The following is a 14,582-nucleotide window of genomic DNA, read 5'->3' as shown; positions in this document are numbered from 1 at the left end:
CAACGCCCACGGCCGGTGGTTATAAAGTTCCACAACTTCACCGACAAGCAGCGTGTCATGGATGCGGCTAGAAACATCGGCTCTGATGGTAGTCAACATAAAGGTCCAAAGGTCTCATTCTTCAATGATTATTCCACAGCGGTTGTACGAAGACGCAAAGCGTTTGATGAGGCGAAGGCTCGACTCAGGAGAATGAAGATGGACTACGCACTGTTGTACCCGGCCACATTGAAGATTATGGTCAACGGATCACCTAAAAAGCTCTACACACCTGAAGAGGCTGCTGCGTTTATTGACTCTCTCGGGTAAATAACTTTAAGCTGCACCTCAACAGCATTGAATAACTTTGTTTATTTTTGGTTGAATCTGATCACGAAACAGTGGTGTGAGTCCCCACGTACTCCGGCTCAGTAATATTCTTAACTTTATTATTTTTCTTGCTAAAGTAATAGCCGCTATAGCTCAGGCTGAGATATGTGTGAATCCATATTGGTGCCCAGGCTTGGTTTTAGGTGGAAGAGCCTCAATCTTCTTCTATTGATTTTCTTTTCCATATATATAAAGGATGAGGCTATTGAGCGGCAATGCGGACTTAAGAGTCTACATTGGAGAGTTGAAATCCCCTGCATGTTAGCTAGTGGGAAAACCCCCTTTTGGATTTTTACATGTTTAATTTTTGGGTTTAGTATAGTTCGAGTTCAGGGTTCATATTTTTTGTTTATGCTCAGTGAGATAGAGGAGAGTTCAACACATGGAAAAAGGTACCACCCCACTTTTACAGTAGGATCCAGTCTGAATATTGAATGGTCAAGATACAATGGCAGATAACAGACTGCGTGTATGTACGTGGAACATTAGAGGGAGCCATAACCCCATTAAGAGGAAGAAAGTATTGTCTTTTTTGAAAAAAGAAAATATTGATATTGCCCTGTTGCAAGAAACCCATTTGGATGATAAGGAGCACCTGAAATTACAACAAGGAGGGTTTGGTCAAGTGTTTTTCTCATCATTTACATCCAGAAGTAGAGGTGTAGCAATTCTGGTGAAAAGAACTTACCACTTAAGGTCTTGAATTGTGTGAAAGATAAATTTGGTCGCTTTGTTATAATTAATGGTACTTTACAAGGGCAGAACATTTCCATAATGAACATTTACTTCCCCCCTGCTCACCCCCCTGATTTCCTCACTAAGGCATTTCTAGACTTTTCAGAATTAAACTCAGACACTGCAGTGGTTGGAGGAGATTTTAACTGCTTGTTGAACCCCCTTATTGATAAGTTTCCCAGTGATATAGCTTCACTCTCTCCTCAAGCTAAGTCACTTAAAGTTATTTGTGATGATCTGGGGTATGCGGATGTCTGGAGAGCTTTCCATCCCTCCAACAGAGAGTTCACTTTTTTTCTCTGCACCTCATGGATGTCAGACTAGAATAGATTATTTTTATGCCCAAGACGTCTTTGCAGTCTGTTTTATCTGCTAGGATAGGAAGCATAGTCATATCTGATCATGCTGAGGTGATCCTGGACATAAAACTCAACGGGGCATTCAATCGGTCAAGACATTGGAGGTTGAACACAACCATTCTTAAAGACCATACATTCACATCATACTTTATAACAGAGTTTAAAGCATTTTTCTCTATTAACTCTCAATCAACAGATAACCCTCGCTCCTTTGGGAGACCTGTAAAGCGTATGCCAGGGGTCTGATTATGTCATACACAGCTACTAAGAGACGGAAAAGCGGGAAAAGCAAAAAATGTTAGAGGGTGAATTGGGAACTAAAGAGAAGGACTACATTAAAACGCCCACTCCTGCCCTATTAAAGGAAATATCAGTCATTAGATCAACGCTAGACTCTCTCCTAACACAGGACGCTGAAAAGAAAATGAGATTTGTCAGGCAAAAGCTATATGAACATGGCGATAAGCCAGGAAAGTACTTGCATACCTAGCTAAAAAGAGGGCTGACTCTCAGTCAATTGCTACTATTACTGATTCTGATGGTAATCATTTATATGAAAATAAATTGATAAGTGACTCATTTAAGAAATTTTATACAAACCTTTATGCCTCAGAACTGCCAAAGGATGCACCCAAATTAATGGAGAACTTCTTTGGTAAGATTGAGCTCCCTACTATCTCCGAAGAACAGAGGTCTCTCCTTAATGCCCCTATTACCAAGGAAGAGATAATGTTCGCAATTAAGAATCTGCAAAATGGTAAGGCCCCAGGACCAGACGGGTTTTGTAGTGAGTTCTATAAAGAGTTCCATGGCCTGATCCTTGAGCCATTGCGGGATATGTTTAACCACTCATTTTCAAATGACCAACTCCCTCAAACGCTGAGAGAAGCCAACATTACACTTATTCTCAAAAAGGGAAAATGTCCAGAGTCTTGTTCCTCGTACAGACCAATTTCCCTTCTGAATGTGGATAGAAAATTGCTTTCTAAAATTCTAGCCACAAGATTAGAGGACTCATTGCCACTAATTGTGAAAGGAGACCAAACTGGCTTCATTAGGGGCTGTAAGTCATGCAACAACGTCAGGCGGCTTCTTAATGTAATTCAAGCCTACCAACAAAGTGCTGTAGATGGTCTTGTGCTCTCCCTAGATGCTGAGAAAGCATTTGATCGTGTGGAGTGGTCTTACCTATTATTTGCTCTAAATAAATTTGGTCTAGGGGACAACTTTATAAAATGGGTGAAAGTTTTATATGATGATCCTCAGGCTGCTGTCCTTACTAATGGGCTACGGTCAAATAGCTTCTCTATACACAGAGGTACCAGACAGGGCTGTCCTTTATCCCCCCTCCTCTTTGCACTCGTTATGGAACCACTGGCCGAGGCCATCAGGGTAACGCCTGCTATACAGGGGCTGCTCATTGGTGATGTTCACCATAAAATAAGCTTGTATGCTGATGATGTCCTGATATTCATCTCTAGTCCCGAGACTTCAATTACATCTCTTATTAATATAATTGAATTATTCAGTGAATTCTCAGGCTACAAGATTAACCTAACTAAGTCAGAGGCTATGCCACTTGGTAGCCTACACTCTGTACCTAATACTTCTCCCCCTTCCTTTTAAATGGTCTCCCTCAGGTTTCATGTATCTGGGTATATTTGTAACTCCTAAATTCCAGCTAATGTACAAAGCCAATTTTGTTCCCTTGTTTGATACAATAAGACAGGATCTGGAGCGCTGGAACTCTCTCCCCATTTCTTGGTTGGGTAGAATATCCCTCCTGAAAATGAACGTTTTACCTAGACTACTTTACCCAATCCAAATGATCCCAGTATTACTCTCCAATAAGGTAATAAAGGATGTAAATGGATGGCTAAGTTCCTTTATATGGAGTAAACGCAAGCCAAGACTTAAGATGGCAATATTGCAGCTGCCAAGTTCTATGGGCGGCTTGGACCTGCCCAATATCAAGTTCTATCAATGGTGTGCCCACCTTTGTTATATTTCTGACTGGATCACAAATGATGACTCCTCTATTTGGTTAGACATTGAGACTTCTCTTCAAAATACCCCTTACAGGATCTTTTATTTTTCAGAAGTTTCAAGTCTGTAGAAGAACACTGCAATAATCCAGTTACACTTAACACACTCAAAGTATGGAGGTCAGTTCAACGCTTCCTGGGAAGGTCCAAACTAACCTCTGCTCTTACCCCAATTCTTAACAACCCAGATTTCAGTCCAGGATTGCTGGATGCTGGCTTTAACTTATGGCTTAATAAGGGCATACGCAGGCTAAACGACTTATTTGCTGACAAGATTTTGTTGTCATTTGAGCAGATGGTCGAGAAATATCGACTCCCAAAGCAGGACTTTTTCCGCTTCCTACAAGTAAGACATTATATTCTGGAGAGCACCACCTTAATTGGTAACCCTGATATGTCTGTCATTGAAAGAATGCTTTTTTTCCCACAAAGGAAAATGTCTGTAAGTCTGTTTTATGATACTTTAAGGTCTTTTTCTGCTGTCAACACACAGAGGGTGAAACAAGTGTGGGAGAAAGAATTGTCTGTTACTATTGACGAAGAGATGTGGGAGGACATTTGGAGATATGCAAAAACAATATCTATATGTAACCGTACTAGAGCAATCCAATTAAGAATAATACACAGATTGCATATATCCCCAAATCGCAGACATGCTTTTAGCCCCACTTCCTCTTCCCCTCAGTGTCTTAAATGCAAAACTGATACAGGCACCCTAACACATTGTTTATGGTCATGTACCAAAATACAAAGATACTGGTCTGGTGTCCTACAAGAAATTGAAAAGATCCTAGGGGTTGATCTAGAATTGGACCCAGTTTCTTTAAATCAAATCAAATCAAATCAAAAATCAAATCAAATTTATTTATATAGCCCTTCGTACATCAGCTGATATCTCAAAGTGCTGTACAGAAACCCAGCCTAAAACCCCAAACAGCAAACAATGCAGGTGTAAAAGCACAGTGGCTAGGAAAAACTCCCTAGAAAGGCCAAAACCTAGGAAGAAACCTAGAGAGGAACCAGGCTATGTGGGGTGGCCAGTCCTCTTCTGGCTGTGCCGGGTAGAGATTATAACAGAACATGACCAAGATGTTCAAATGTTCATAAATGACCAGCATGGTCGAATAATAATAAGGCAGAACAGTTGAAACTGGAGCAGCAGCACAGTCACTTTACTGTTAGGTCTCCCTAGTAGGCATGTTACTTCTGTCTGTAAAAGGAGGCTTTACAACATCCTTACCTTCGCAGCGAGGAAGGACATCCTTTTACAGTGGATTAGTGATAAGGTTCCTTCTATTAAAGACTGGCATAAGATACTATTTGAATGGGTGCCTCTGGAATATCTGACATGTACATTGCATTCTAAAACAGACCAGTTCTACAAAGTATGGGAACCTTATCTAAATTACCTAGAACCTGAGGTATCAGCTATTATGCTGCAAGGATTCTCTTAGAATGGCGGGGATCTATGTATTTCAGAACTACACTGTACGTTCCATGTGTGGAACCTAACCTCTTGGTTTAAACTGAGCTTTTTTGTTTAATTTCTGTTTGTAAGTTTGTTTAAAATGTATGTATTGAGGGACGCAATGATGGTGATGGGGTGAGAGAAGCACAGAGCGGGGAGAGGAAAATGGTGTACGTATGTATGGGTGTGTATATGTGTGTGTGTGCGTGCGTGTATGTATGCATATGTGTGGGTATATGCATGGGTATATGTATATGTGTGTATGTATGTGTATGTATGTATGTGTATGTATATGCATGGGTATATGTATATGTGTGTATGTATATGCATGGGTATATGTATATGTATGTATGTATGGGTATGTATGTATGTGTATGTATATGCATGGGTATATGTATATGTGTGTATGTATGTGTATGTATGTATGTGTATATATATGCACGTAGATATGGGTAAGTGGGGGCTGTTTTTCTTTTTGTTCTGTGTGCTTTGTCTCTGTTGTTGTATCTCTTAATATGGGTGAAAATTGTGAAATTTCAATAAAAATACTGTTACAAAACAATTCCAAAACTACTGTCTTATACACAGTGTAAGGGGATAAAGAATATGTACATAAGGATATATGAATGAGTGATGGTACAGAGCAGCATAGGCAAGATACAGTAGATGGTATCGAGTACAGTATATACATATGAGATGAGTATGTAAACAAAGTGGCATAGTTGAAGTGGCTAGTGATACATGTATTACATAAGGATGCAGTCGATGATATAGAGTACAGTATATACGTATGCATATGAGATGAATAATGTAGGGTAAGTAACATTATATAAGGTAGCATTGTTTAAAGTGGCTAGTGATATATTTACATAATTTCCCATCAATTCCCATTATTAAAGTGGCTGGAGTTGAGTCAGTGTCAGTGTGTTGGCAGCAGCCACTCAATGTTAGTGGTGGCTGTTTAACAGTCTGATGGCCTTGAGATAGAAGCTGTTTTTCAGTCTCTCGGTCCCAGCTTTGATGCACCTGTACTGACCTCGCCTTCTGGATGATAGCGGGGTGAACAGGCAGTGGCTCGGGTGGTTGATGTCCTTGATGATCTTTATGGCCTTCCTGTAACATCGGGTGTTGTAGGTGTCCTGGAGGGCAGGTAGTTTGCCCCCGGTGATGCGTTGTGCAGACCTCACTACCCTCTGGAGAGCCTTACGGTTGAGGGCGGAGCAGTTGCCGTACCAGGCGGTGATACAGCCCGCCAGGATGCTCTCGATTGTGCATCTGTAGAAGTTTGTGAGTGCTTTTGGTGACAAGCCGAATTTCTTAAGCCTCCTGAGGTTGAAGAGGCGCTGCTGCGCCTTCTTCACGATGCTGTCTGTGTGAGTGGACCAATTCAGTTTGTCTGTGATGTGTATGCTGAGGAACTTAAAACTTGCTACCCTCTCCACTACTGTTCCATCGATGTGGATAGGGGGGTGTTCCCTCTGCTGTTTCCTGAAGTCCACAATCATCTCCTTAGTTTTGTTGACGTTGAGTGTGAGGTTATTTTCCTGACACCACACTCCGAGGGCCCTCACCTCCTCCCTGTAGGCCGTCTCGTCGTTGTTGGTAATCAAACCTACCACTGTTGTGTCGTCCGCAAACTTGATGATTGAGTTGGAGGCGTGCGTGGCCACGCAGTCGTGGGTGAACAGGGAGTACAGGAGAGGGCTCAGAACGCACCCTTGTGGGGCCCCAGTGTTGAGGATCAGCGGGGAGGAGATGTTGTTGCCTACCCTCACCACCTGGGGGCGGCCCGTCAGGAACTCCAGTACCCAGTTGCACAGGGCGGGGTCTCGAGCTTGATGACGAGCTTGGAGGGTACTATGGTGTTGAATGCTGAGCTATAGTCGATGAACAGCATTCTCACATAGGTATTCCTCTTGTCCAGATGGGTTAGGGCAGTGTGCAGTGTGGTTGAGATTGCATCGTCTGTGGACCTATTTGGGCGGTAAGCAAATTGGAGTGGGTCTAGAGTGTCAGGTAGGGTGGAGGTGATATGGTCCTTGACTTGTCTCTCAAAGCACTTCATGATGACGGAAGTGAGTGCTACGGGGCGGTAGTCGTTTAGCTCAGTTACCTTAGCTTTCTTGGGAACAGGAACAATGGTGGCCCTCTTGAAGCATGTGGAAACAGCAGACTGGTATAGGGATTGATTGAATATGTCCGTAAACACACCGGCCAGCTGGTCTGCACATGCTCTGAGGGCGCGGCTGGGGATGCCGTCTGGGCCTGCAGCCTTGCGAGGGTTAACACGTTTAAATGTCTTACACACCTCGGCTGCAGTGAAGGAGAGTCCGCACGTTTTCGTTGCAGGCCGTGTCTGTGGCACTGTATTGTCCTCAAAGCGGGCAAAAAAGTTATTTAGTCTGCCTGGGAGCAAGACATCCTGGTCCGTGACTGGGCTGGATTTCTTCTTGTAGTCCGTGATTGACTGTAGACCCTGCCACATGCCTCTTGTGTCTGAGCCGTTGAATTGAGATTCTACTTTGTCTCTGTACTGACGCTTAGCTTGTTTGATAGCCTTGCGGAGGGAATAGCTGCACTGTTTGTGTTCGGTCATGTTACCAGTCACCTTGCCCTGAATAAAAGCAGTGGTTCACGCTTTCAGTTTCACGCGAATGCTGCCATCAATCCACGGTTTCTGGTTAGGGAATGTTTTAATCGTTGCTATGGGAACGACATCTTCAACGCACGTTCTAATGAACTCGCACACCGAATCAGCGTATTCGTCAATATTGTTATCTGACGCAATACGAAACATATCCCAGTCCACGTGATGGAAGCAGTCTTGGAGTGTGGAGTCAGCTTGGTCGGACCAGCGTTGGACAGACCTTAGCGTGGGAGCCTCTTGTTTTAGTTTCTGTCTGTAGGCAGGGATCAACAAAATGGAGTCATGGTCAGCTTTTCCGAAAGGGGGGCGGGGCAGGGCCTTATATGCGTCGCGGAAGTTAGAGTAAAAATGATCCAATGTTTTTCCACCCCTGGTTGCGCAATCGATATGCTGATAAAATTTAGGGAGTCTTGTTTTCAGATTAGCCTTGTTAAAATCCCCAGCTACAATGAATGCAGCCTCCGGATAAATGGATTCCAGTTTGCAAAGAGTCAAATAAAGTTCGTTCAGAGCCATCGATGTGTCTGCTTGGGGGGGGATATATACGGCTGTGATTATAATCGAAGAGAATTCTCTTGGTAGATAATGCGGTCAGCATTTGATTGTGAGGAATTCTAAATCAGGTGAACAGAAGGATTTGAGTTCCTGTATGTTTCTTTCATCACACCATGTCTCGTTAGCCATAAGGCATACGCCCCCGCCCCTCTTCTTACCAGAAGGATGTTTGTTCCTGTCGGCGCGATGCGTGGAGAAACCTGCTGGCTGCACCCCCTCCGATAGCGTCTCTCCAGGGAGCCATGTTTCCGTGAAGCAAAGAACGTTACAGTCTCTGATGTCCCTCTGGAATGCTACCCTTGCTCGGATTTCATCAACCTTGTTGTCAAAAGACTGGACATTGGCGAGAAGAATGCTAGGGAGTGGTGCACGATGTGCCCATCTCCGGAGTCTGACCAGAAGACCGCCTCGTTTCCCTCTTTTTCGGAGTGTTTTTTTTGGGTCGCTGCATGGGATCCATTCCGTTGTCCTGTTTGAGAGGCAGAACACAGGATCCGCGTCGCGAAAAACATATTCTTGGTCGTACTGATGGTGAGTTGACGCTGATCTTATATTCAGTAGTTCTTCTCGACTGTATGTAATGAAACCTAAGATGACCTGGGGTACTAATGTAAGAAATAACACGTAAAAAAACAAAAAACTGCATAGTTTCCTAGGAACGCGAAGCGAGGCGGCCATCTCTGTCGGCGCCGGTACATTAGCCATGGGATATGACAGTACATTAGCCATGGGATATGACAGTACATTAGCCATGGGATATAACAGTATATTAGCCATGGGATATGACAGCAGCAGGTCAGATATGTCTAGGCCTACTACAGTATGTTCCATACATTCACACTCTCTCTCTCACCATTGTCCCTTGCTGGGCACCCAAAAGGGTTTGCCAGCATTTATCACCTCAAATGACATCACATGGAAATAATCTCCCTCTGTATGCTTATGCGCTCATTACAGACTCTAACTACCAAATTCAAATTCTACCGGTGGTGTAGACTCTGGTGCTGCTGGACAGGATGCTATACCTTCAGGAGAAAGGTGAGGAAATGTACAGAGACTGTGTGTTATCAGATCTTGTATTTTTTTTTGTGAGTGCAGTGCTAACAGTAAAGGTGTTATTTGTTATTGCTTGATTGTTGGTGTAGGTATAAAGAGTCAGCTGGTGCCACTCTTTGACCCTGCTTTCTCTCCCTGAAACCTGGTACTGAAGCAGCCGACAAGGGACAAAGAGGCCGAGTGTACTCTTCCATAACCAAGGACAACTCTAAAATCGTGTGTTGTGTTCAGAGTTTACTCCCTTACTCATTGGTGCTCAAAGACTTGAGTGGAAGTTTAGAAGTGAGTATCTGTGTCCGAATATCCGTACTACATACTTAAACTGCATACTATGTACTCATTGTCGCAAACTATTTTGCACGTACCGTTTAGTAAAAAGTATGCCACGGCCACAACGCAGTAGCGGCTCCTGACTGGCTGAGTAGGTGGGGCGGTGCAGAGTACGGGTGGATTTTTCAAAATTCAAAAGACATGCATTAATTAACCAGCCCATTTCCAATTCAGTTAATTTCTCTAAACTCTGAATAGTCATGACGTTATAGTTGTCTTGATGTCCTTTGGGTGGTGAACCATTCTTGATATACATGGGAAACTGATGTGTGAAAAACCCAGCAGTGTTGCAGTTCTTGACACAAACCGGTATGACTGGCACCTACTACCATACTCCGTTCAAAGGCACTTTAAATCTGGTTTTGGTTTCGTTAACATATTTAGTGAAACCCAAGTGCATATATACATTAAATCAAATACCCTAGGACACACACCAAAACTTTTCAAATGTTAAAATCAACAAAAAACGTAGACATGCCGGTGCATCGCAGATTCAAAACTGTTGGACAGCAACAGAAAACTAAAGCACTGATAACTGGGAACGAGATCAGACTGCTAAGGCCTTCAAACCTAAAACAATCCATGTGTTCAAATCAAAAGGTCTGATTAACATGACAATAACGCAGCCACATCCCGAGTCCCCGCTACTGACGCATTAAAACATCTAAAGATGGTTTAGTTTAAAAGCTCTGATGAACAATACTTTAATGAGAACAGAAATCCACTTTGGGTAAATAAATGTTTTCAAAATATGTAGCCTGATGCAAAACGCATCATCATTTTAAAGAGAACAAAAACTACTTGGCCTACAGTACATTTGAACACCACCGCAGAAGCTTTGCTATTTGGCATCTTCCCAATTAAGTTGCCTAATTTTGTTAGGTCCTAGTTCTCCAAGTAGCCAATCACTCGCAGCCCACCTCTTCCAATGCACTGTGGAAAAATGTGCATCGAATTCTACTAGATGACCTGAAATCAGTAACATTTAAGCCATACCTGATTTTTGGAAATTACATACTATAAAAATGTTTTTCTATACTGAGAATTTATCATGCACAATTGCATTGTTTCGTGTTTTGGTTAATTTTGATAGCACATCCCCATATCTGGTTGTCAAAGCTGAAATAAGTATGACATCTGCGCATTTAAAGTTTACTGGATTTTCAAAATGGCCTACTATTTAGAACGTAAGTATGGGTATTCGGACATGGCCAGAGCCAAATGACTAATATTTCACAGAATGTGGAAAGAAGTGGAGGCCACGCAACCATACATGTAATGCAATTGCTTTTCCATATTGTCTGGACAAAATTGCTTTTGAGAGAATGTACCCCTTTTCTGGCAAATTGTGTAAATGAATGAAGACGAGTATTTAGATTTCACCTGATGAAGCCTTAGTTAATTTTCCAAAGCCTGTTTCTAGTGGTCTCACTAGTTTAAGGCTGCTTGAAATATTAAAGGTGGCAAATTTCTCACAGCAGCAGTCATACATGAAACCCTGAAATGTTGCTCAGGGCATGCTCATATTTTAAGTTACAGGAAGTGTTCGACGCAAATGGCTGAAGCATCCAGACTCCAGTATTAGGTTGTCAGAGACTGCAGTGTTCTGTTGCCGCCAACACACAGGCTCTAAAGCAATCTTTTACATGGATTTAAATCAAGCTTTGCATTTCATTAAGATTGGGGAAACTTCAGATGCAGCCAGTCTACTGTGTGGGAACTTGTTTCCCCCCCCCCCCCCTTCCTCTCTGGAGCTTTGCAGTGCACACCTGAGGGGAAGTCACTTTGGAAGTTAGTTTAGAACCATGTTTGGCTAAAAGTTGTGCATTTCAGTACAAAGCCTTCCCTAAAATGTTGGGTGCGGTTCGCCATGTTTAAGCATAGGTGGCAGACCAGGGGCCATATGAAGAATCTCAGTACAAGTGTTTTATGAGCAAGTCCCTACCATCCATGTAATCTTATTCACAGATCAAAAAAGCAAAACTGATCCTAAATCAGCACTCCTACTCCAAGACGATTGATTCATACGGCCCAGAGTTCATGCAAAAGACATGTACCAGTAACACGCATTCAAGTCAATGAGCTGAGTAACATTTAGAAAGACAGCAAAGATCACCTTCATTGATCTGAGCAGAATGTTAACGACTAGTGCAATAGTACACTGAAACTGCCCAGTCCATTGCAGGATTCTCTCCAGAAGCAATCATTTTACAACAGTGAAAAGAGCCTTTGTTAGAAATTACCATTATGTGACAAGAATATTCAAACATTTGCCTTTTTGTCAAAAAGATAGTCATTTCAATCAAATGAAAGCATACGTTTGTTTTATTAACAAGGAATAATGAGTAGAAAGTTGAGGTCACAGACTGTCCCCCCCAACTCATTCATTCAGGCCCTCTACAAAGAACTCGTTACAGGCCACCGTCAGCGCAACAACCAAGACGACAAACTCCTGAAAGTCCACTTCGCCATCTTTGTTTTCATCCAGATCACTCATGATCTTCTCTACTACCATAGGGTCCTTGCATGCCTGAGAGAGAGAGGAGTAGAAACAGTTAATGCATTGAAAGGTAGGCCAAGACCAGAAGCAGCCACATGACTCTTAGAACAGTTGTAGATAAGAACTGGAATAAGCAATGCGTAGGAAATTTGACAAAGCCAATCAGATGGAAAAATCCATCTCATGCCATTGTTTTACCATCAAATCATTTCATATCTATGAAATGTCTAGGTGATGTGTCATTTCTAGGCAAGGCCATGGTATTATTTAAATGATTCTAATACAATATGTTGTGAAGGTGATGGTCCCACAACTGTTGAATAAATCAAGACTTCTCCAATTATTGCATGTATGACTTGCTGTGGGGCAGTTTTACATTTTGTTTATGTCTACTTACAATGTAATTGAACAGAATGTCATATTGAAACCACATATCCCTCCCCTGGACAGCATTAGGAATCAAACTCACCGCCAGGAATTCACTCAGTTCACCCTGCAATAGATTCTTCAGCTCAACTTTGCTCAGCTTGTACTTGTCCCCTTCTTTTGAGGAATATGAGTGGAACACTTGAATTAGCCCCTCCATTGCACTCTCGAGTTTGGAACCCATTTTACACTGCTGTGAATACCTAAAAGAAATGTGAGGGACAGGTCAATCCATGACAGTGTATAAACTGTATGGACAATTAGATTTTACAGTAGAAGTCAATTTGCATGAAGTGAACTCCTTACTGGTTCCTGTTTATTTTTACATGAAACATTTGTCAGTGTGTAGAATATTGTAAACTGTATGCAACAGCCACTGGGGCCAGTTTTTTGAGCATTTAATCCAGTTCAAAATGATCATGTGGGTTAAATTCTATCCCCCTTTCAAATGTAGTCTTTGAAAAACAGTCAATTCTCAATTATGATCTAGACAGGCATCCGATAACTAGCAACCCATGAATTAAGATCTTTAAATAAGACATCAACTCCAGCAGCAACTAGGATTGAAAAATATTGATCCAAAGGAGAATGAGACATTGCTATTGGTTGTCCTGGTGAGCACACTTCAACAGTACAGCCCTGGTGAGCCTACAGAGGAAACAGTCATACCTTGCTGTTCTCAGGGGGTCCATGATAAACATTCGAAAAGGATTGGTTGTCTCAGTAAGGTTATAGATGGTTTCACAAGCTATAAAATTGTCATCCCCAGAGACACAAATGTAGCCCATTCTTTTGTGATGTGTGCAGCTATCCTAGTAATTCAAGCTCTGAAGGGGGTAGGCCTAATGTTTGATGCATCTAAAGCACACAACACCCCTGAATCAAGCATTATTTGATAAGTTTAGATTGTAGTTCTGTTCCTTACAAATGTGATCAGCTCTGTGAAAACACCCTCATTAAAACACCAAGGGCTGTTGAGGCAATTGGACTGAAAGTACACCGAGTGAACAAAACATAAGGAACACCTGCTCTTTCAATGACACTGACGAGGTGAACGCCATTATCCCTTATTGATGTCACTTGTTAAATGCACTTCAGTGTAGTTGAAGGGGTAGAAACAAGTTAAAATATGGATTTTAAGTCTTGAGAATGTGTGCTATTGAGGGTGAAAGGGCACAACAAAAGACTTCTGTTCAAATTAACAGGTGCCAGGCGCACCAGTTGGAGTATGTCAAGAAATGCAACGCTGCGCAATAGTTTCCACGTTTGTATTAAGAATGGTTCACCACCCAAAAGGACATCCAGCCAAATTTACAGAACTGTGGGAAGTGTCAGCATCAACATGGGCCAGCATCCCTGCAGAACGCTTTTTACCTTGTAGAGTTTGTCGACCTCGACGAATTGAGGCTATTCTTAGGACAAAAGGGGAAGGTCTACCTAATATTTTGTACACTGTGTATAGTGGTTATTCCAGTCAGTATTAGGCCCAAAGCACATTTGCTGAAACTTTTTGTAGGCCTAGTTTAAGCAAATTATAAAACAGATGGCAAATTGTGCAATTACCAAAAGAGAACCACTATAAAATAAAAACCCAATGCTACAGAGTCCCCCCCAAAAAAGGACATTTGATTTCTCTCATCTGACTGTTCCTAGGCCGTCATTGAAAATAAGAATTTGTTCTTTAACTGACTTGCCTAGTTAAATAAAGGTATAACAAATAAAAAATAGGCTGCATGGCCAAACATGAACATATGCTCAACAAGAACTAGGCATACAGGTGGTTGTTGATATATATAACCACAAACAGGTCCGCTACTCACCTCAAAGCTGATGACAAACGAAGCAAAAGTGGCGTCGACTGTCATCTTACCTGTTTTATGCATCTCACCTGAGACAAAATTCAAATCAGGCGCCTCCCACCGGTGAAACCTACAACGTCACGGATGCAAATGACACAGGTATGCCTAATTAATTTAACCATGTAAGGTTACATTTCGCGGTGCAACTACTAATTATAAGTATTATACAGAATGTATTAGCCTATCGCATAAACAAGACAGTATCAGTATACAGTCGTATAGGCTGTATTTAA

General features: G+C 42.1%; 1 protein-coding gene across 1 annotated transcript; it reads right to left on the bottom strand.

Annotated features, from left to right (window-relative positions):
- Positions 1-11,871: 11,871 nt before the first annotated feature.
- Positions 11,872-14,408, bottom strand: LOC115104009 (protein S100-A1-like). The gene is made up of 3 exons (XM_029625146.2): positions 14,311-14,408; positions 12,534-12,693; positions 11,872-12,094 (listed from the first exon to the last, which is right to left on the bottom strand). Exons 2-3 carry the CDS (start codon positions 12,672-12,674, stop codon positions 11,945-11,947), a joined length of 291 nt encoding a protein of 96 aa, XP_029481006.1. The 5' UTR covers positions 12,675-12,693; positions 14,311-14,408; the 3' UTR covers positions 11,872-11,944.
- Between the last annotated feature and the right edge of the window lie 174 nt (positions 14,409-14,582).

The sequence above is a fragment of the Oncorhynchus nerka genome, linkage group LG3 (assembly GCF_034236695.1).
Source record: "Oncorhynchus nerka isolate Pitt River linkage group LG3, Oner_Uvic_2.0, whole genome shotgun sequence".
NCBI classification, from domain to species: domain Eukaryota; kingdom Metazoa; phylum Chordata; class Actinopteri; order Salmoniformes; family Salmonidae; genus Oncorhynchus; species Oncorhynchus nerka.
The sequence above is the reverse complement of the archived record's forward strand: the minus strand, read 5'-3'. Positions and strand labels throughout refer to the sequence as shown.